The sequence below is a fragment of the Xenopus tropicalis genome, chromosome 6 (assembly GCF_000004195.4).
Source record: "Xenopus tropicalis strain Nigerian chromosome 6, UCB_Xtro_10.0, whole genome shotgun sequence".
Classification (NCBI taxonomy): Eukaryota; Metazoa; Chordata; class Amphibia; order Anura; family Pipidae; genus Xenopus; species Xenopus tropicalis.
Window position 1 is genome coordinate 61,474,290 of NC_030682.2, and position 22,534 is coordinate 61,496,823.

The 22,534-nt window shown below is 35.7% G+C and overlaps 2 protein-coding genes across 10 annotated transcripts in view; one reads left to right on the forward strand and one right to left on the reverse strand.

Annotated features, from left to right (window-relative positions):
• Nucleotides 1-693: 693 nt before the first annotated feature.
• On the forward strand, nucleotides 694-8,927 carry ppp1r17 (protein phosphatase 1 regulatory subunit 17). 2 transcript variants are annotated; one of them, XM_002940249.5, is made up of 6 exons: nucleotides 694-989; nucleotides 1,348-1,429; nucleotides 4,878-4,982; nucleotides 6,082-6,234; nucleotides 6,481-6,630; nucleotides 8,682-8,927. In XM_002940249.5, exons 3-6 carry the CDS (start codon nucleotides 4,904-4,906, stop codon nucleotides 8,759-8,761), a joined length of 462 nt encoding a protein of 153 aa, XP_002940295.1. In that variant the 5' UTR covers nucleotides 694-989; nucleotides 1,348-1,429; nucleotides 4,878-4,903; the 3' UTR covers nucleotides 8,762-8,927. The 2 variants fall into 2 exon arrangements, with proteins under 2 accessions (XP_002940295.1, XP_031760357.1); XM_031904497.1 differs by lacking the exon at nucleotides 694-989 and having other exon boundaries at nucleotides 1,247-1,429.
• Nucleotides 8,928-11,761: 2,834 nt separating this feature from the next.
• Nucleotides 11,762-22,534, reverse strand: part of pde1c (phosphodiesterase 1C) — a 369,089-nt gene continuing 358,316 nt past the window's right edge. For 6 of the 8 annotated variants that reach the window (XM_018094811.2, XM_031903900.1, XM_031903903.1 and 3 more), the window contains 2 exons: nucleotides 13,937-13,996; nucleotides 11,762-12,542 (listed from right to left, as the gene is read on the reverse strand). In XM_018094811.2, the coding sequence (XP_017950300.1) occupies nucleotides 12,373-12,542; nucleotides 13,937-13,996 (230 nt within the window). In that variant the 3' untranslated portion in view covers nucleotides 11,762-12,372. Of the gene's footprint in view, nucleotides 12,543-13,936; nucleotides 13,997-15,536; nucleotides 18,062-20,339; nucleotides 20,418-22,534 lie in introns of those variants that run through there. The other 2 variants (XM_031903901.1, XM_031903904.1) reach the window with 2 other exon arrangements.

Sequence of the window (22,534 nt, forward strand, 5' to 3'; positions counted from 1 at the left end):
GATCATTGTTGTATTTATAAAATGTCACTATAATGCTGTTATGTTGAATGAAAATTTCGAGTTTATGCTCAAAAATCAAACATTTTTATTTTTTTTGCCTAAACATTAATAAATCACAAATTATGGGATTTATTGGCAAGTACTGGTGAAAACTCATTTGTAAATCTCGAAAGTATCTAGAGGTAAAAAGAAATCGACTTCTTCTTAAAATTGCTTAGCAAATATGCCCCCAAAAGATATTAGCACCTGTTACAAGTGGAAGAGCTCACTAGGGTAGAAGTTCCTGGACCCCATGGTAACATCGAATGGCATATCCTGCTGGTGGAAAGTAGTACAAGGGCCTCATGTTTTAGGTATATGTGGGTGCTTACCATTATATAATCCATAATGGCTAGATTTAATAAAAAAAATTGGTGGGCAGTAAACCTAAATGAAGTGTAAAATTCATCTGGCAGTAAAGGGTTAAATCACATTACCTTTAGTACACATTTTATATAGCTTTAGAACAATATGAACATTTTGGCATAAGTTAAATGTGTGGTACATTCTGTGGAAATAAGGGCTAGCACTCTTGTTTCCTGTACAAATGTGTATTGATTAAGGCATTGCATAACACTTCCACCAGTTCATCCCCCCCCCCCCCCCACTACTGACACTGATACTTTTATCTTTTTAAAAGGTCCCACTGAGAAATGACTCTTCTGTACCTTTTAAAGAATACATAAATGTGCTGTATTTGTATGTATATATTTATGTATTAACACTTGGTGGCAATTGCAGGCTGGCGTTCCAAATGAGATAAATACTATGCAGCTACGAGAAGGATAACATTATCTTATTTTTTGGCATTAACTAGTTGCATGATTTTGTCTGACGAGGACAAGCTTTGTGCTGCTGCAGTGGGGGAAGCTCTGAAAGCAGCACATGAGAACATGAACTGAACAAGCAGAAACTCAATGAAAACGCCCTTTGTGCACATTACTATTATTGTAAGTACATTTACACTTCTCTTTCACAGAAAATGTTACAATGTTATGAAGGTAACTATTTACAATATTTATGTAGTAATGTGGTTTATACATGTGTGTGTATGTATATATATATATATATATATATATTTATTTAATATCTTTACTGTTCTCAGTTCTGGTTCTTAATGTTATTTCTCTAATACTGCAACATGCAAAATATTCATTTTCTTATTAATCTATTTAGGAAATTGCAACTTTCCTTATTTTATATTATGAAATATGACTCCTCCTAAATGAACAGAGTAATGTTGGAAGAAGCTGTTTGGTTTTAGGCAAAATGTTTCCATAGTAACCACTTCTGCCGGTCCCTAAATAGGAGAGACAAAACCAAAGGCTGAATCAGTGGAAGGACCTTCTCAACGGGACACAGTCTGAAAATTTACTCCTTCCAACACACAGTAAGTTGCAATGATTTAAGTAGAATGTGCCAGATTTTGCTAAATATAATTTCTTACAGTTATTACCATAACCAGTTATATAAACCAGTACCTATATTTTTTTGAAAATTGAAATTGGCTTTTTGCTGTTGTTAAGTAGTAAAAATGTGATAAAGCTCAATATAGCTGTATATATAGCAACATTATTAACATTTATGTGTGTGTGTGTGTGTGTGTGTGTGTGTGTGTGTGTGTGTGTGTGTGTGTGTGTGTGTGTGTGTGTGTGTGTGTGTGTGTGTGTGTGTGTGTGTGTGTGTGTGTGTGTGTGTGTGTGTGTGTGAAATGTATATTAACATGATCAAAATATTTAAATTCATTGCAATACAGAACTTTAATCAGTGATGAAAAAAATTCTAAAGGTTTGTAAATTATTATATACAAAATAATCTTATTTGTGGGATATATTTAAAGAGTTCAGTTGCTGAAACCAACTTTAATATAACTTCAGTAACAAGGAAAAATTATTATTTATAATATTATTTATGTATTTGTGTGTTTTGGGTAAGACAATTTGGGAAAATTGCAGATTTCCAACATGGTTATTCTAATAAGATTTGCCAGTTTATTATGTTGTTTTGTCAGAAATAAGTGATGTTGTTATTTAACAGAGGACTAGGGCATGCAACCCTTTTAATTAAATTGTCAGTGTAGCAGTAGAGAATTTAAAGGTTGTAGTCTTAAATAATTACAGAAAAGGCAGATCTAAATTAAATAACTTTTTTTAAACCATGCACAGTCTTTATTAGGAAAATGCAAGACAAGGAATTTCCATTCAAACACTGTACACATACATTATGCTGAAAACTTCTTTATACTAAGGGGCAGATTTATCAAAATGTGAGATTGGACTTCACCACAGGAAAAGTTGGAGTTCACCATTTGATAACTCACTTTTAAAAATCCTATAGGAATGAATGGAAAGTGGGTGAATGTTTCTGTGGTGAGCTCTAATCTCATATTTTGATAAATCTGCCCCTTAGAATATTAGGTAGTAGCCTGCTCAGCTCTTACTAAATGCAGTAGCAATATCCCACATTCTAGTCAGGCTTAAAAGCTGCTTTTTGATATGATCCATTTATAAGACGGCAAGCTGCTCAGAGCTCTCATCTTGCCATTCTGATGTAAATAATAACATTTAAGGATTTACATTTACTTTGTCTTGTCTCCTGTTGCAAAAAGGAAATAGAACAGATTTCTTTCCTTTGTCTTTTTCTTCTCAAGGTTAATCTGATGCTAAGAGGTGGAGTGATACATTATTCATGGATATTGAACAATTATCCAAGAGATTAACATGAATTATATCTGCTTCAATGTTTCCATAAATGTGTGCTTCCTGTGTTGCTAAATGGAAATAAGCCAACATGTGTGTTAGTAGGTTGCATAAGGAAAACATACATTCCAGATGTTTCACAGTATTGTAATATGTCATTAAATCCAACGTTAGAAATGATTAGTAATGATGTAGTAAAAACAAAAGCCTGACTGAAATTTATACTTGCCAAAGAATCTGTGATGTCATTACTTTAAAACTACCTGGAAAGCCAGATCTTGTACCATTTACGTGTGGGGAAGAATATGGAGAAAATGGAATTGTACAGGTATGGGATCCCTTATCTGGAAACCCATTATCCAGACAGTTCAGAATTACGGAAAGGCTATCTTCCATAGACTCCATTATAAGCAAGTAATTCTTATTTTTTAAGAGATGATTTCCTTTTCCTCTGTAATAATTAAACAGTACCTTGTACTTGATCCCAACTAAGATATAATTAATCCTTACTGGAGGCAAAACAAATCCTATTGGGTTTATTAAATGTTTAAATCATTTTTAGCAGACTAAAGTTATGGAGATCCAAATTACGGAAAGATCCCTTATCCAGGTCCCGAGCATTCTGGATAACAGGTCCCATACCTGTATATGGACAGAAAGCCAGCCTATTCATTAATTTAAAGAAGAAGGAAATGTGGAATCAATGGGGGGTTTGATTGTATTCACTTACCTGATACCCGAGTCTGGTGTTCCTGTTAGAAAAAAAGGGTACATGCAATAGGGGGTACTTTATTCACTTTAAAATAGATGAAAAATATTGAGTAAAAAAAAGTAGATGACACATTTTAGCTACCAATGCAAGACTGAACAAGAATCTATACAGTTTAAGATAAATACCCCCCCCCCCATACACCCACACACACTAACTTCATAACTTACCCTGTTAAGTGTATTTTGATAATGAGATCATTTGGTCACCCAAGGCAGGGCACTTTGTGTATGCATGTTAACACATCATTAGCTGCAGTTAGCCTAAACTACTTTTCGCTACTTGAAAGCATACCAGCGCATAATAAATACTGGTAAATCTTCCTAGTGGAGGGGCTACATATGTTTTTAAAGCTTACCATAGGTTTGGTGGAAAACCTTGTACTGACTGCCAGTATAAAGATAAGGATATAGGGGCTTTTAATGTTTTGCTGAATTGAGACATTGTTCCTTAGGCCCCTGCAGTGTGCTCTAGCAGTATTTAATAGTCTGGCATGAATTATTCACTAATATACAACTTTTACTTCATTTATTATGTAGCCTTGCCAACAGATGGCAATTAAGGATGTAAGCAGCTCTTCATTATATATGTAATGAAGAATAAATACATAATTTTCCATATAATACTTTTGACCAGACCAATTGTAAGTTATTAAATGCCACAATTTATAAAGCATCACGTATCTTATCCCAAAGCTAACATTTATGGAAGAAATTACAAGACACTGTGAAATGCATCAAAAATTCTAAGGGGCCCTATTTCTTTCTGGCTGTGTCCTTCTTTCAGGAGTAAGTTTTAGAAACTGTTTACTATTGTGTCTTAATTCTGGGCATGTGTCACATACAGTGTACTCATCAGCTACACAGACAGCATTGTAGTGATGGGGAATAAGTATTTGTAAAATTAAAGATGCATGCACTAAAGGTACAGTAAATGTTAAACACTACATGGAACCAATCAGCTAGAAACATGGATCCCTGTGCTCTTAATGCCTGTAATTCGTTGTGTTTGTATTTACTGTTCAAAATTTATGGAAAAATAACACGGGCTTAATGATTTAGGAACCCATTATCCAGAAAGTTCTATAACATGACAATGAAATTTACCATAGTGTTTTATGCTCAGCTTTTGACTGATTTGCTTTGTAATAATATAAACAACAACCTTTCATAGCTTTAATGTATGGTGCTTACTAAATAAACATTTTCACCTTTTTTTACCATATATACCTTTTTTCATCCTGTGTTACTATGTGTTACTATGTAACTTATCTGTAATTTATGTAAGTATATCTGTCTGGTGCTTTATTTTTTTTCTTTAACCACTGGTAAGCGACACAATATCTTTAGCTCATTCTCTGTTTTTCACAGTCTGAAATAAAAAAAAAAAATCAATCATGTCGACCGAATTGGTGCCTCCACTAGATATCTCAGAAGACAGATTGAATAAGCGAGAACAGCACTGCAAGCTTTTAGGTAAATGCTGTTATTGGTGATTATTATGTGTTTTTATTCATTAGATGGGATGACGAGTCCCCATTAGTTACTCTAGAGCACAAAGGATAATGATTCCCACGTAGAAACCCGATACCCTTTGCCTTCTGCTGACAGACCTGATGCCAGATGGAAAGGATAAGGGTATTTCTCATCTTCTCCAGAGGTCACAATCAATTTATGGGTTCTGTGAAAGTTAACCCTGTACTATATGACAAAAATGTATCTCAACTAGTTATATTATGGATCAGTTCCATTATAGCTTATAAAAACCTTTACCTTAAGTTATTTCAATTAATTACATGTATTGTTCTTTTTCTTTCCCACTTAAGTTTACGTACATTCTCTGCAGACATTTCTTTTTCATTCTTTCCACATTCAGTACATTCTTTTGTGCTGATTTTATCATTTAACTATAATACGGTGTGTATTTATAATCAAACACAGCCCATTCACCTTAGCATTCTCCCTACCTTACTAAATTTAGTCTATCTGGTCCTTGCTAGAGAAAATTAGTTGGAAGATACTGTACCTGTTGTTTCTCTAGTCATAAAGATTCAACGGAGCTGCAGGTTAGCAGTGTTTATGTCCTATTTTAGACAAATAGTAGTACACAAGGTTTTCTGTTATTTAAGTACACATTGCATGTACAGTTACGGGATCCAGAAACCCATTATCAAGAAAATGGGTTTTACGGGAGGGTTATCTCCCACAGACTCCATTTTAATCAAATAATTACATTTCTTTAAAACTAGTTTGCTTTTTTTTTGTGATAATAAAATAGTATCCTGTACTTGCTTCTACTAAAATAAGAATGAATCCTTATTAGAGGCAAAACAATCCTTTTGGGGTAATGTTTAAATAAAGTATGGGTATCCAACTTAGAAAAAGGTCTGTTATTCGGAAGACCACAGGTTCTAAAAGAAATAAAAAGTTGCAGAAAAGTCTTCTTCTAACACACCTGGCTGATGTGCATCATTGCATAATACACTGAAGCAAATTGATAAAAAAAAAGAATATAAGCATTAATTTACTAAAATACAGATGTTTGTCTAAAAGCCTTTGGTTTCATGAATTGCAGACAATCTTTCTGAGCAACTGAGAAGAAGCTGCGATATTCAAATGAAGTCAAGAAAAGGAAAAAATACTCAGGTGCTCCATAGCAAGGAACCAGAGCAAAAAGTGCCACGCAGAAAAGACACACCTGCTTTAAATCAGCCCCCTGTTATAGCAGGTAGGGAAACACTGACCTCTGACCTCTGCTTTGTCTCTTGTGAGCAAGCCCATTGGAGTCTTTTTTTTTGTGTAGGTTAAATAATTAACAAAGCATGAGAACCCTAAATAAATCTTTACAAATGTAATACTTATAAATAACTAGGTAGTCACCAAAGTTAATCTATTTGGGTACTTTTGGGAATTGGGTATTATTATTACTTATTTCAAGGGCTTTGTTTCATTCCCAAACTTAAATTATTTCCAGATTTTTCAGAGAGATTGCTACAAAAGTTTGATGCAATGGAAAAACAGCAAAATAATCACCCCATTGCATCTATCCATAAGAACGAGCAGGGGTTGAAGAAACCAAGGAGAAAAGATACACCAGTATTAAACACAATCCCTCTTATCCCAGGTAAGTAACTCTGGCCTGCAATTCAACTCAGAACAGTAGTGCTTATACATTTAATACATTCAACTGAACAAACCTCACCCACTGGTGAAAAATAGCTGTTTTTGGAAAGCATTTCATATATATTAGTTAAAAGTATGAAACCAAGCCAAGCTGGGGTGGTTTACACTGGCCAAGAGGTGGTTAAGGAGGCATATGAGCTATCTATCTGATGCTTTATTTACCAGTAGGTCCTTCCAACAGACATGAGGGTATTAATTTCAATCAGAAGAAAGGAGGTCCCACCTTATCATTCATAAAGAAGTTTTTACAGTTAGAATTATGAAGCAGAATTCTTTCCCTGAATCAGTTGTACTGGCAGATACATTAGACATTAGATCGCTTCAAGAAGGGGTTGGATAGCTTTTTGCAAATGAGGAAATAAAAGGAATAAAATTCAATAAAAGAAAGGTTTACTGAAAGTAGCTTTTAGTACAAAGTTGATCCAAGGACTGGTTCAATTGCCCTTGTGGGGTCAAGAAGGAATTTTCACCCTCTGTGGCAAATTGGAGAGGCTTCAGATGTTTGTTTTTTTTTTGCCTTCCTCTGGATTAGCTAGCAGTTAGGCAGGCTTCGCTTAGAAATAAATAAAAGTGAACTAAAGTTCAACAAGTGCCTTTTTTAACCTAGGTTACTGTGTTACTTAGCATTATGGATTATTTTTGGGTTAAGAATTTATTATCAGATCATGTGAAAAATCTAGTCTAAAAGCGTTATCTTAGATGGGATATATTTAATTTGCATGGTTGAATGGTTGCAATTAGTACAGCCCAGCATCTTTTATTAGAAGTGTAGCCCTGATATTAAAATGATCTGAATATCAGATAAGACATTTTATCCTCCAGCAGAAAAACACTTATGAAGAAAATGCCAATCTGCCCTGTTTTCTGGGAGCATTTATAGGAACTGCACCCCCCCCTGTCAGCCCCCCTGTCAGTGCTCACAAGGGGCAAATTTTGGCCAAAAAATGCACAATGGCGCCTTTTTGGGGTAACATTCATCCCGTGTAAGCACCGAGAGGTGGATGTAGTTACTCAAAATTGCAGAGCTGGGAAAACACCTTGTCTATTGAGGTTATTGGGTCAGGGATACAAGGTGCAGTGTTTAGTATAACCTAAATTTCCAAACATATACCCAATGCTTTTGGGATCATTTATATGTAATACTGAACATATGTAAAAATATCACGTATCCTCATTTGAATTAGCTCTGCTTGTATAAAAATACAAAAGCATCTTATCTTTTCCCTTTGTATTTCAAGTGCCACTGCCAAACACAAATGGGATCTTCTATTAAATGTGCATAATAAGCAACATGTAGAAGGGATGAGTATAAAAGCGTGGATGTGAATTATAGTAAGGCACAAAGAAAAATACAAAACACAAAAATTGCCATTTTGCATACACAACCTTGCACAAGCTATGGTAAAACACTGCTGCAAAACATGCACCCATTTTAAATGGTACATTTTAAATGGCATCTACACCATTATGGACCTTTTTTGGTGCCAGGCACAGGCTATCCGACACACAACTTTCAACTGTGTGTATTTTCACCGGTACAAAAAAGTGCATGCACAAGCAAAGTGCCCTTCCTACTTCCCAGTCACAGTATTTATTGACTCTAAATGGGGGGGGGGGGAAGGAACACAGTGCAAGTGTTGTACCAGGTAAAAATACCATGTAAAATATTTTTTTGTACAACAAGAAAAACATGGGAACTGATCTAGCTAAAGAAGATATAAACTACTTAAAAACCATTGTGCAAGCTATACACCTGCTCTTTACATAAACTATAGCAGAAGAATCACAAAATAACATTGATCCAGCTGGCTGACCTGAAGGGTAATCATATAAATGGGTGTCATTGGCTGTCAGGGTTTGTAGTTAAATTCGACAATAGCCAAAGAAAATATAAGCAAAACCTATTGAATGTTGTTTAGTAAGTGAGAGGGAAAACCTAGAACAGAACTTAGAGGTAGGTCCTTCTAACAGTGTTTTATATTATCCTATTAGGAAATAAATTGGTTAAAGAAGGAAGAAAAACAATAATTCCAGAGGACGAAGAAAAGGACGGAGAAGTCTGCAGTATATAAACATGCATAACTGCTATTCTTCATGGCCTAATATACACAGGGCACAGTTATGATAGTCTTGGATAGACAAAGTGTGACAGAAACATTTTATATCTTTTTTACTGTGATTTGTGCATTAGTTCTTACTTCATAGTACAATAAAATGCTAAAATTGACTGCAACCAGATAACTTGTGGAAACCTTTCCTTAAATACGAGCAGCATTATCCAATGATCGCTCAAAAACAAACTGCAACTTATTGTGATTTTGCATATCAAATATGGAAAAAGGCTTAATCGCTATTCTGTAAAGTCATGGAAAAGTTATGAATCACAATTTTTCATTCATTTTTAAGCAAACAATAAATAAATAAAATTATGTAGAAAGATATTCACATTTCCAAAATTCTGAAGATACAGTTGTCATTGACTTCTTCAGCATCTCAACAGGTTTAATTTATGCTCAAAGGTGGTTCACCTTTAAGATAGCTTTAGTTATTTTATTTAATGTACTATTCCTAACTACTTTGCAATTGGTCTTTGTTAGTTATTTTGTATAGTTTTTGAATGATTTGCCTTCTTCTACATCACTAGATTTCACATAGGGGTCACTGACCCTGCCAGACAAAAAAAAACTATTGCTCTTTGAAGCCACAATTTTGTTTTAATTGTTACTCTTAATTCTATACATTTTATTTGGTCCTTCTATTTATATTCCATTCTCTTATTCAAACCACTGCCTGGTTGCTAAGGTAAACAAGACTCTAGCAAACGATAGCTGCTGAAATGCCAAACTGGAGAGCTGCTGAACAAAAAGCTAAATAACTGAGAAAGTACAAAAAATAAAATATGAAAACCAATTGCAAATTATCTAAGAATATCAATGTTTACATCATACTACAAGTTAATCTAAAGGTGACTAGGGTGTCCTTGCCGTAAAACAAGACAGGACTTCTATAATTTGAATACCAGGAAATGAACTTTCCCTTGTAATAATAATGAAGGTCCCAATAGAGGAGGTAGGAGAGTGGGCAGTCCTGTCTTACCCCATTAAAGATTGGGGAAAGCTAATACATTTTCATCATTTGTACAAGGGCCAACTTATGTGGTGTAAACATTGTACAAAAACCCTTGGTTAGCAGCTAAATGCTTTGGAGACCTTTGTGTTGTAATATGTGTATTCCTACTTAAGCCAAATTTCATAAGTCTCCTTCTATTATCTGAGATAATGTTACTGCTATAAGCATCATGTCTTCTGAGCTGGCAGCTCCTTTGGACTGACCCACAGACTGGGGAAGGTGTCATTAAAGGAACAGTAACACCAAAAATGAAAGTTTTTTAAATTAATTAAAATATAATATACTGTTGCACTGCACTGGTAAAAGTTGTGTGTTTGCTACAGTAACGCTACTATAGTTTATATAAATACGCTGCTGTGTAGCCATGGGGGCAGCCATTCAAACTGGAAAAATGAAGACAAGGCACAGGTTACATAGCAGATAACAGATAACCTCTCTAGAATACAATAGTGTTTTATCTGTTATCTGCTATGTTCCTGTGCCTTTTCTCCTTTGAATGGCTGCCCCCATGGCTACAGAGCAACTTTGTTTATATAAGTTTCTGGGGAAAACACCCCAGTGGTACCAGTGCAGGGCAGCAGTACATTATATTCTAATTACTTTTATACACTTTCATTTTTTGGCGTTACTGTTCCTTTAAGAAGAAATGTCTGTCAACAGGAAAACACCAACATTATTCCAATTAAAATGTTCTCACAGTCCTTCTGCCAAAGTGCATCTACATGGAGGATCAACTACATCCCCCAGAATTCCTTTTCCTTATGCCCCAAGACCCAAGTATCTCAATGCAGACCATGCAAAAAATGATATAAAACAAACAATATAACTGTAAATATAATATATGTGCAACCTGCAAAACCTTTTATGATAGAGTTAAATATGCACAGAGGTCTTGTTAACAACCTGACTGCAACAGATCATATGTATGATCTGTAAATAAAAGGCTAAATCTGCCACAGATATTACATTTTGTGAAACACTGCAGCACTTCCAGTTGCAAAATGTAAAAAAAAAAAAGATTGAGAAAGGGCAAAAGAGGCTAAAATATTGCCTGGTCTTTGACAGTTTTTTGTCAGTGTATTTTTAATTACATGCCTTATTACCCCTGGTTTAGGCTGTTCACGCACCAACCCAAAAAGGACATTTAAGGTGGTTATTTCTCTCATGATTACTATGAAAAATATTACATTTTATGATGTCTGGCAGCTGTGCTTGTAAGAGTAGAAGTGTGGCGTCTGCAGGAAACTCATAGGAGCATGTGGGTGAGACAGTGAACCAGAACACAGGAACTGGACTTGTAAGGAATACACTTTTACTAAGGGTTAACGCATTGGCAAAATGGGGGGTTAGTCTTCATACTCTATACAGGAACAGGAAGAAGAACCACATGTGACTAGCTGCTGACAGAACCATATATTAGACACGCTTAAAAATGAGCAGAGGCCAGAATCAAACATTTGTCTGCTGTTGTTGTAGCGTCACGATCCCCATGGCACTTGTATTGAGGAATCTTCTATCGCATGTTGGTTCTCCACTCCAGTGCTTTCTCCAAGGTTGCCTACCTGCCCCCAGGCTTGTGGTAAATAAGATATCTGTGTAGTACCTAAAATGACAACCATTATGCTTCATACACACTTCATTTTGGGGTTTTTATGTGTCACATCTAGGGCTGTCCCCTCTGCTGGCAGGGGGCGGGAAGGAGGTGGGGCAGTGCTATCACAGGGGTGGGGGCAGGGGATTGAGTCCTGCCCAGTTTTCCTAATTTGTGAAACCAGGCAGGAAGTTTTGACCCAGACAGCCCTTCTGAAAACCAGACTGCCTGGGTCAAAACGGGACAGGTGGCAACCCTAGTCACATCAAAATGTTCAGAAGATCTCTGACATTCATGCTGATGATGTTTTATGTTAGTACCTAATGAGATATGGGAAAATGCTTCGAAAAGCAGCAGTTCTAACATCTTCATGCTTTATTATGATATTGTCATACACATTGCCATAAATCTGGTAAAGTAAGTAGTGTTATGCTCCTTAACCGATATGGTTCTTTATTTTCAACCCACTGTATTTTTTCTTAGATTGTCACCTCTGTATTAGCAACACATCTGGCTGTAGATCTGGAATTGTAGTTTTTAAAGCTATTTTTACAGCCAATGTGATAAGCAGCAACCCCGACTAGACAATTCGAATATAACAGAAATATCCTGATGAAAATACATTTCCGTGACCACAGATCTTTATTTTCACTTTTCACTATGAAGTATGTAATACTAGCAGATGCATGTGTAAGTAATAATCCTGGTACAGAGCTGAAGGTGTTTCTAACACATATACTACTATTGTGTTGTGTATGAACCATAGTTTTTGTTTCCTGCTTCCATTAACTTCCTAATTTCCAGCTATGTCAATTGTATAAAAAATTATAATATAGTTACCTTCCTCAAGTGGCTAAATTGTTTTGCATGACTCTTTAACATTAAATGAGAAGAACTACAGGTAAAAGAAGCTAACTGTGCTGTGTATAGTAGATGGAAATAAGGTACAGTAATGTTCAATTCTCATTTCTTGTTCCAGTGCAGTGAGATATGCTGTATTTTTTTCATTCTTCCCCTCTGGTCAACTGGTCTAAATTTTGCAGCAGATTCATCTGGTTTCTTGTTAAAACTGGGCAAATGTGTGGTCGTACAGTATGTTGGCCTCTTAAAATACCTGAGTTGTGGTTTCAAGACTGTAAGAATAAAACAGATAAACATTTTTTTACAGGACGTGTAGTATCCTCAAGTTACTTGATGCAAAACTGGTCACATAGCGGCAGACACACTCAAATACAGAAACTGATAAAAAAGTAGTAGTAGAGTACACATTACTGGCAGAAATGCCTCTTCGACCAGTAGTCACTTAATATGACAGTAGAATTATCTTGTAAAATCCTTAACAAGGGCCGCATGCAATGGCCAGTGGTCACATTTTTTGGCATTATAAATTCTTTGTGTGCTAACTACTTACCTAATGGCACCTTACACTGTGTCAAGGCCACAAAGGCCTAGGCCTAAGACAGCACAAACTGAGGAGTGCTATGGCGCCTAGCCTCACCTGCACTTTGCTCACATGAGCAGCATTAGGTTCTAGTTCTGGAGATTTCTGCATGCCCTATCCCCAGTGCTCTGTGTGTGAGATAGAAGGATGCTCTTGCCTGTGATACTGGGGAGGGGGTGTAATACAGGGGACGGCCTCTGAGCTTTCTCCCTGAAAAACTGTAATACAGGTATGGGACCTGTTACCCAAAATGCTCGGGATTTTCTGGATAAAGGATTTTTCGTAATTTGGATCTCCATAATTTAAGTCTATTAAAAATCACTTTAAAATGAAATAAACTCAAGGGGGTTTGCCTTCATTAAAGTACAAGGCTCTTTTTATATTACAAGAAAAATTAAATATGTTTTACATTTTTTTGATTGTTTGATTAAAATGAAGTCTGTGGTAGATAATCTTCCCATAATTTAGAACGTCCTGGATAGGGGTTGCCAATAACAGATTCCTTCCCTTTACAACATGGAACTAGATAGTTATAAAAAGAGTATTTGCAATTAGTGATGAGTGAATATTTTCCCCAGGCAAGGATCCGCATTTTGCCATTGGCAAATTTTTTCGTGAAACTTCGGCAAAAATTCACTGCAACAGAAATTTGCAGAGTGAGTCGCAGTTGCATTAAAAAAAAAGACACGGTTGCGTCAAAAAAGTTGTGCATGTCAAAAAGTCATGCATTAGTCGTGTTTGGTGAATATATCACCATTTTGTGAATTTTTCAGCAATTTCGTGAATTTTTCAGCAAAGCAATATGGGACAGATTCGCTCATCACCATTGTAAATATGCAGTTATGGTATTTACATTACATAGTTTTCTTTTTTAAATGCTTTTTTCACTTGCCCCTTGTCAGAAATGCCTATGTTCCTCCCCCTGTCTGCCCCTCATGAACATAGCTCTGCCAAACACAGACTGTGCCATATATTCATGGTGGTGAGGCATAGGTCTGTCTGCTTAATTTTGAGTGCAGAGACATTACTACTTTGCACAAATCTGTTTTTAGTTTTCTTTTTCTATCTATTAACTAACATGCTTACCTGGCAATTTAAGCAGATATGGTGAGTCAACGGTGCATGACGAATCATTACATTTAATTCCTATGTTAAAAGAAATATATTTTCATTTTAATATCGTTAGACAGATGAAAAATGTAAATTTGCTTAATAAAATATACACAGCTTAATTTTCAAAGTCTTTTCTGCTGAACATAAGAATGCAATCTTAATGCAAACTAATAAACAGCACAGTATGGTGCATTATTTGCCATAATTTTACTAGTGCCTACACCATATTGCATAAAAATTGCCTTAAAATATCAAGTAACTGTCTCTTGCCATAATGCTCTGGAGACTCTGTGACAAGAAAAGCATTCCACTAACATCCTAAGGTTTTGGGTCTCTGTTAAGAAAATGATGGTTATTTTCTCCCCTTCAAACTCATCCTCCTCTTGTATGACCTATACCTCTGCCCTGTTCAAAAAAAAGCATGAAGGGTCATTTACGATTGCAAACGCAGTGAGCAAATAGCAATTCTGAATGCAAGTTGGCACTTTTTTTTTTTTTACACACAATGCAGCATTTTTACCTACAATTCTAGCTGAACTGTGCCCATAAGGTGGCAATGTGCATGAAACAATTCAGGCAAATGTGTAGTTGTACATGTTTTTTGCTGCAAATTAGACGTACCGAAAATCTTAAATGTTAGGATTTTGTCATTTCCAGTACTCAGGGTCCAAATTATGTCTGCGTGTGATTCTTTAGGCCTAACTGAGAACCCTGGACCTCAGAGCACAGTGGTACCACCACAATGCCTCTGGTTCAATTCGTTCAATTGGCGCAATATACACAATTCGCAAGAGGAAGCAGGATGTTGAATGCAACTATACAGATGTGCAAAGAACAGTTTTAGATGCAAGTACCTTCAATGAATAGTGTATATTTATGCAATGACTGTGGCAGTGCAGTTGCACTGTGTTTGAATCATATGAAATGTCTTCTTATTCAACCTGTTGCCTGAAAATCTACAACTGGTATTGATGACTTTTACTATAAAAATATTATGAAGTGACCTTTGGTGAAACTCTCTATTTAAAACACCCTACTCATTAGCGGTAAAAAGATAATTATATTTATTTTTTTAATTCTATGCTTTATGAAAATATAAACGCTATAATAAAGCTTGTACTCTTACATTCATTATAAAAATATTTAACTGGATGTTTACAGGTGCTTGGTATATATATATATATATATATATATATATATATATAAAACAGTCCATACGACTGCACCACACTCCAAAATCTGCTGCTCTGCAGCTGCCCCTGTGCACGGGATATCATATAAATATCAAAATAAAACAGCCAGCACCAAGGGTCTTTGTGTTTCAAAAAATCTCTCGTGTATTATAATTGCATGTACAACCTAGGTTGTACATGAAATTATAATACACGAGAGATTTTTTGAAACACAAAGACCCTTGGTGCTGGCTGTTTTATTTTGATATATATATATATATATATATATATATATATATATATATATATATATAGTAGATCTTCAGCAATATAGTATATTATGTCCATACTGATAAGGAAAATTAGTGAATATGCAGTACAACACACACACATTACAGCTGTTTACTCTCCAAAGTTCATTTATAAAAACAAATAAAATACATGTTTATAAATAGGCTTCATAGATTAATTCAGATGAAGAGCAGAGTATGTTCATTATATTTTAGGTTCTTCTGTGCAACATATCAGTACATACATAACAAGGAAATTCTGTAGCCATTTGGTGTTTCATACTAATTTATCATTGTATTTGATTGTTTTGAAAAACATTTTAGCAAACCCTCTTGTAAAAGGTTTGATAACCCAAATGAGCTGGCAGCATTAAATGGATTCATGTTTGAAAGCAAGCACGTCATTCATTGCTATAGGTTATTAGACCCAGGTACAAACCTAAAACTGCGAATACATTAGCCCATTACCAATGTACCAGGCATATGCTGTGAGTGGAAGTTTCATGATAACTTAAACACCAAAGGCTGCCTATCCGTATACACAGCTTAGGTCAGTGCAGAAATGTTATGCATATATACATACATACATACATACTGTACATACATTAAGGACAGGTTCACAGGTAATTATGTAATCAATGGATTACACAGTGAAAAACAGAGCAGAACAACAACAACAAAAACTGTTCAAGGAAACTATTTTCTACTTTCAAATGATAGTATGAGTTTCTTTTAGTAGCCCAAACTTTTAGGAACGATAAGGCTTAATATCTACCGTCTTTCCTTCTCCAGCTGCCACACCTTTTTATAGATCAACATAGGATAGTTCATTTATACATAAATATTATGCCATACTATGGCAAACAAAATTCAGCGTACCCTAAAAAAATTAATTTATTTCATTATTTTAAATTTATATATATATTTATATATATATTTATATATATACACACACACTTCATGCGAGCTGTGCTTCAAAGTTCAAGATTATAAATGTATAGCAAGGGACAAAACATCTGAATTCCATTTTATAAAGAGGTTAAATATGAGCTTAGTTTGGGGTCTATTCATTAGAAGTATGAAAAAAGCCTGTACATGTTGGAGACTGAAAGAATGCAGGCATATCTGATATACTCCTAGATAATGGTGTGCAATTCTAATAAGCATCAAGAACATGCTGGCTGGATGTTTGCAGCTATATTTTTATAACATACTGCTTCAGGCTAGTAATTGTATTGTTATTTAGCAACTGGAGAATGGTGTCTGAATGAATTCAAGCAGAGTTGTATACAATACATACAAGTGACTTACAAACACTTGCAAAACTTGCTTAAAGAGCACTTCTCTGATTTGGGGTACAGCTCCAGCTTTATACTATGAAATTACTACGGGAACTACAGAGAGAATTACATAATTATTCCATCCTGCACAATGGATTATGCAGAATTAAAGCAGTGCTTCTTAAAGGGGCATTTTACCTGGAAATTAACTTTTATTTTGGTGTAGAGATAACCAGCAACTAACCTTTATTTTTTCTTTAATTTAAGTTTTTTTTTTTAACTTTTGTTCAGGGTTTAGGTTTAGAATTTAAACTATCTAGTTGCTAAAGCTACCCACTGCTCTAGCAGCAGCAGGAGTTAGATGTCACAATTTTATGTAGCAGAGGGCTAAAGAAACACAATAAACAAAAATGTATAGAAAACTGAAGCCCAACAAAGAGTACAGTTCTCTGTTGCCAGAAGTAGCTGTTGTACTTCATATGTACTTCATATGTTTCCACTATCCAAAAGCCCATCATATTGGGTATGCTCCTTAGGGGGTCACTTAGACCTAAAGGCATATTGCTGGAAGACTCATTTCACCAGCTTCCTCATCCCCTTTGCTTTTAATGTTACCATGTGGTTCCAAGTAACAGAAAGGTACCTCTGTGGCAAACATAGCAAATAAAATGTAGCAAAACAGCTGAACCATAGCATATTGTGGTTTAAAAAAACAATATTTATGGAAGACTCTGAAATGAAAACATTGTGGCAGTGTAAAAGTAACTAGTCCCTTTCCAACATTAAATGAGACATATTGTAAAGTATTTTCTTTTACTAAACACAAATATGAAAAAATATAATAGTTAGTGAAAAAACTGCTCTAACAGGTTTTTTTTAAAACACTTAACATTATAGAAGACAGTCAAGACAGGGCACAATTAAACAATTGCCAAGTAATGGTAAAGAGCCTCTCATCTGTGCAGTCCTCTTTAAGGATAAGGTAACTTTTAAAGAAACATTCTTAGCAACTGAGGGCAGGTTTCTGGGTAATTTCCGCATGGTGATTGTTATCATGTTATCAGAGGCCTCAAATTCTTGGCTACTGACAGCAAAGGAGTTTTGCTTTATAGGTCTCCTATATAACTTTCCTGTTGTGTAAAAAGCCAAGTCAATTCTTTTGTTAAGGAAAAAAAATTGGACTCTTTAAAAACACACACAAACAGTAAAGGAACCAGTGGAAGCAGTGCTTAGACAGCTGTGTAATGCCTTTTTCCCCAAACAGACTTGTCTTTTTGATTTTTTGGAAGGAGGAGCAGAATGAAGAAGCTCAGCTAAAATGATGTAAAATATTGGCATTCTTTTATTCTTCTTTATCTAGAAAAACAAAAAGAAAGATAAGAAAAGTCACTTTTCCTCAAGAAGAAGTGCTTAGGAAAGGTCAGGAGATATGAATGGTAATGAAGTGTGGTGTAATGGTAATACTGTTGGTATGGCACCATCGTTTCCAAGACTAGACACAGAAAGGACAAAATGATACGTAAATAATAATTATACTAATGCTAACAAAGGGATGAATACCAAACTTAGCTCAAGAGAGCAAATCTCTATGATATCCCACATAATGAAAAATGTAAAAATGTATTTTGAGCATGTTATTATTAGAAGTAGTAGCAGTAATAATAATAACAATAATAATAATTATAATAAGTTTTCAATTTATTGTTAACTGAAATTTAAAGACCCTGGAGGCTCTTAGGCAGGAACACACAGTTCTTAGTGATTATACATGCTAATTTTCATTGATATCTAAAAAAAAAGCTAAGCCTTCACACATAAAAACATATTAATGCTTATTGGATAGACATTGCTATAGTCATTGGAAGCTTTCTCCCTCTGCTTAAGATAGCAGCTGACATTTTAAGTTGCTTCCTGCCGGCAGTCTCTAGCCCTTATAGCTGAGATCACACATTCCTAAGGGAGGGGGGAGGGAGTCCTTAGCATTCTGGTGGGAGGGGGGAGCAGGAGAGGGGAGGGGGGAGCAGGGGAGGGGAGAGAGGAGAGAACTGCCCAGACTCTGGCCCAGGGAATTAAGGCTGTTTCTAACAGAGGAAGTCAGCCACTGGACAATCATGTTTACAAAAAAAGAGACAATAAATCTTGTGTTTATTTTGAGGACTCAGTGCAACATTACTGTAAGTGCTTATGGCTGTATTTACATAGACCTTTCTAATAAAGCTTACTTAGTTTTTACATTTCCTTCTCCTTTAAGGGCAGTGGCACATGGGGAGATTAGTTGCTCACAAAAAAAGCAAATGGCACTCAGGGCTGCAAGCAAGAGAAAAACCCTTAAAAAGTTTATTGCGGAGGTGCAACGTTTCGGGGCAACGTGAACCCTTTATCAAGCATACAAATCAGTGAAGGCAAGTGAAATTTATACATATGCAGTGACCACTTCCCCAAGTTAATTGGTAAATTGGATAAGTGGTCACTGCATATGTATAAATTTCACTTGCCTTCACTGATTTGTATGCTTGATAAAGGGGTCACGTTGCCCCGAAACGTTGCACCTCCGCAATAAACTTTTTAAGGGTTTTTCCCTTGCTTGCAGCCCTGAGTGCCATTTGCTTTTTTTGTGGTTGTACTGGTTTTGGAGGGTGCCGATCCCTCCAGCAGTGTGCACCGGGCATATAACTTTGGAGTGCCAGGGTGTGCGGATAAGGTCTCTGTGGTACAATAAAGAGATTAGTTGCCCACCATAATCTTCACTTTTGTGGGAGACTAATCTCTCTGACATGCCATCCCACTGGCAAGAATGTAAATTGCCAGTGCAATGGTATACGCATTGCTTCGTTCGCCTGAAGTTGCCTTGCAAAGAAACTTTGGCAACTTCGGAAAACAGAAGTCTTATGCCATCCAACCGCCGATTTACATTGTTGCTGGTTGGATGGCATGTTGGGGGGATTAGTCGCCCGCAATAGTGAAGATTTATTGCAGATGAATAATCTCCCTATGTGCCACTGCCTTAAGGCTCCTGGCATACGAGGAGATTAGATGCCTGCAATAAATCTTCACTACCACGGGCTACTAATCTCCTCCAAATGCTTTTCCACTGGCACTAAAGTAAATCACCAGTGGGAAAACATATGCAGTGCTTTGTTTTTTAAAAGTTGCCTGAAGTTGCCACATGAGGAATCTTAGGGCAACTTCAGAAAAACGAAGTGCCGCATATGTTTTCCCAACAGCAATTGACATTATTGCCAGTAGGGGGAAAGCATTTGGAGTAGATTAGTAGCCCATGGTAGCGAAGATTTATAGAAAGCAATCTGCTTGTGTGCCAGGAGCCTTATGCCATCTCTTATACTACTGTGAAGTTCCTGATAATGTCTTTACCTGCCCTGAGACCTCTACACAGCTATGTAATGTCTGGACATCACTATGGGAAGCACCATCAGTAGCCCATAGCGATATGAACACACACAATGGTCATCAAATTCCCTCCTATATCATAACCCAAAGGAACAAGATGGGAGATACAGATAGAGGAATTACAGGTATAGATGCTGCATTCTCTATTAGTTCTCCTATTATAACACTGTGATACACGTTTAAGATACTTGCTCACTTCAAGTTTTCTCATCAACAGTGAGCCTACCTTTTTTATAATAGCCAGTTGTGGTTGGTGATGTAGGACACGACAGACTATGTAACCCTGTTGTCACCTGTTTGATGTCTGGAGATGCAATATTAAGAAAAAAATAAAATAAGAAAACAAGTAATAAATAAAGTCCAATAAGATCCATGGGGAAGCTTATTTATCAGAATTCAAATTTGTGAATTTTAGAGGTTTTTTTTGACTGTTTGCTTATTTCCAAAAAAAATTTGAATCCAAAAGAGTTTGATCAAACAAAAGTGAAAATAATTCAAACGCATCAAATTTGTATTCATCAAATTTGTATTTATCATTTTCAATAGGTGTATAAACACTCAAAAAAACATAACACATTTTTGCCCATGGCAACTCTCGTTGACTTCTACATAAACTTTCTCTTTTGACTGCACGGTGGGTTGATTGAAAAAGATGTTACTACTGCTTGTGCTAGGTAACAGCCTGCTTGAATTTCCTATCATCAAGACTGCAGATACAGGACCCGCAGCAGAGCTGCTGAACTTCTCTCATGGTGGGAAATGCAGCTTCTGTAGAGTTTGGGGCCATCCTCTCTGTAGGTAGAGGCAGCCTAATACTCAGTGGTGGATATAATGACATAGTGTTGATCTCAAGTCTTCAGTGAGGAATGGCAGAGCATAGTAGTGATCTCTTATGATATTCTGGCTTTGAATATTGCCTTGGGGTGAGGCTGGCAAGGTCCTATTTATTTGATAAAATGTGAATAAATGCTGTGGCCTTTTTACCTATTTTAGGCTCATGGTGTTTCATTAAGGAATGTAACAATTGGTTTCAAAGGGTTGGTTGTAAGCGAAGGGTCATGGCAATCAGAATAAGGTTGGAAGTACTATTTTACTATAGTGGATACACTTCACTGCTACAACTGTATATATAATATCTCTAATCTTAAAATGAAGTAAGTAACAACTGGGCAAGATAAGTCCAGAACTTCTTATTTCAAGACAAACTTTGTCTGTTATAAAACAATGTGTCATCATATTGAAGGGCAAAAAGATAACCACGCTATCAGAAGACTAATTCCTTGACTAATATATTTTTCACATATAACCATTTTGAAACTTTGATTGGAACATTCTATTAAGCGACCAGCACTTGCAAACACTTGTACTGTATATAATAAGTGTAATAATAAAAAATATAATAATAGTAATACAAAATGCACTCACATTAAAGCGCATGAATAAAAGACTTGCAAAATCTGAAAATCCCATTCAGCCTCAACATGTTTGTCCTCAACAGCCACATTCTAATAAGCGACCAGCACTTGCAAACACATGTATATAATACTACACTGCTAAATGAATCAGAATTCAGAATATATGCGAACATATTAATTCTTTACATAAAGCTGACTTTATGATATATTTTACAGAAATACAGTGACATCTTGTGGTCCTTACATATAACAACATGGATGTTCTGCATTTTTGTTGTTGATAAAAATGGGGCGATAATGATAAACACGTTAAGGCTCATTTATAAATTGCAAGTGCAAAGAAGCTGCTCTATGCAATCCTGGGCCAATTGCTCCTTAGTGTGCATGCAATTTTCTCTCTTTCCCTACCAGAGGAACAGGTGTAAGATATGGGGGTAACGTGCACTGTGGGTAAATGCATAGGAATATATGCTAGTTTATTTGCAACTTGCCTAATTATGTAAATGGAAATATGGACAGATAAAGATTTATCTTTTCTTTAGAAAAAGGCTATTATGTAGACAGCCTTGTTTGATCTTCTTACTCTCAAAAAAGGATGTTCTGAATGAATTCTCTATATAACATTATGGTGGTTTTTTTATTTGTAAAAATGAATATTTGTTTATGTTTCATACTGGTTATACACTGTACAGAAAGTATTTCTAACATATACTCTTTATATGACTCAGCTAACTATTAAAAGAATTTTACAGCTGCATCAGTTGTCATTATAGGGCAGCTAAAGTCCATGAAATATTTAAGCAAGAAAATTACTACCTTGTGGTAATGGTTTGTGTACAGCAAACACAAGGTAATACTGCCTGTGCCTCAGTTATTTAGAATGTAACATTTCCAGGAAATGTGGCTACCTTACAACTTTGACGCACTAGACTTTTTTTCATGAGCAAAACTTCTTCTCCTTTAGCTAATTTTTTTGTTGTGGTGAAAAACAAAATCACTAATGGTG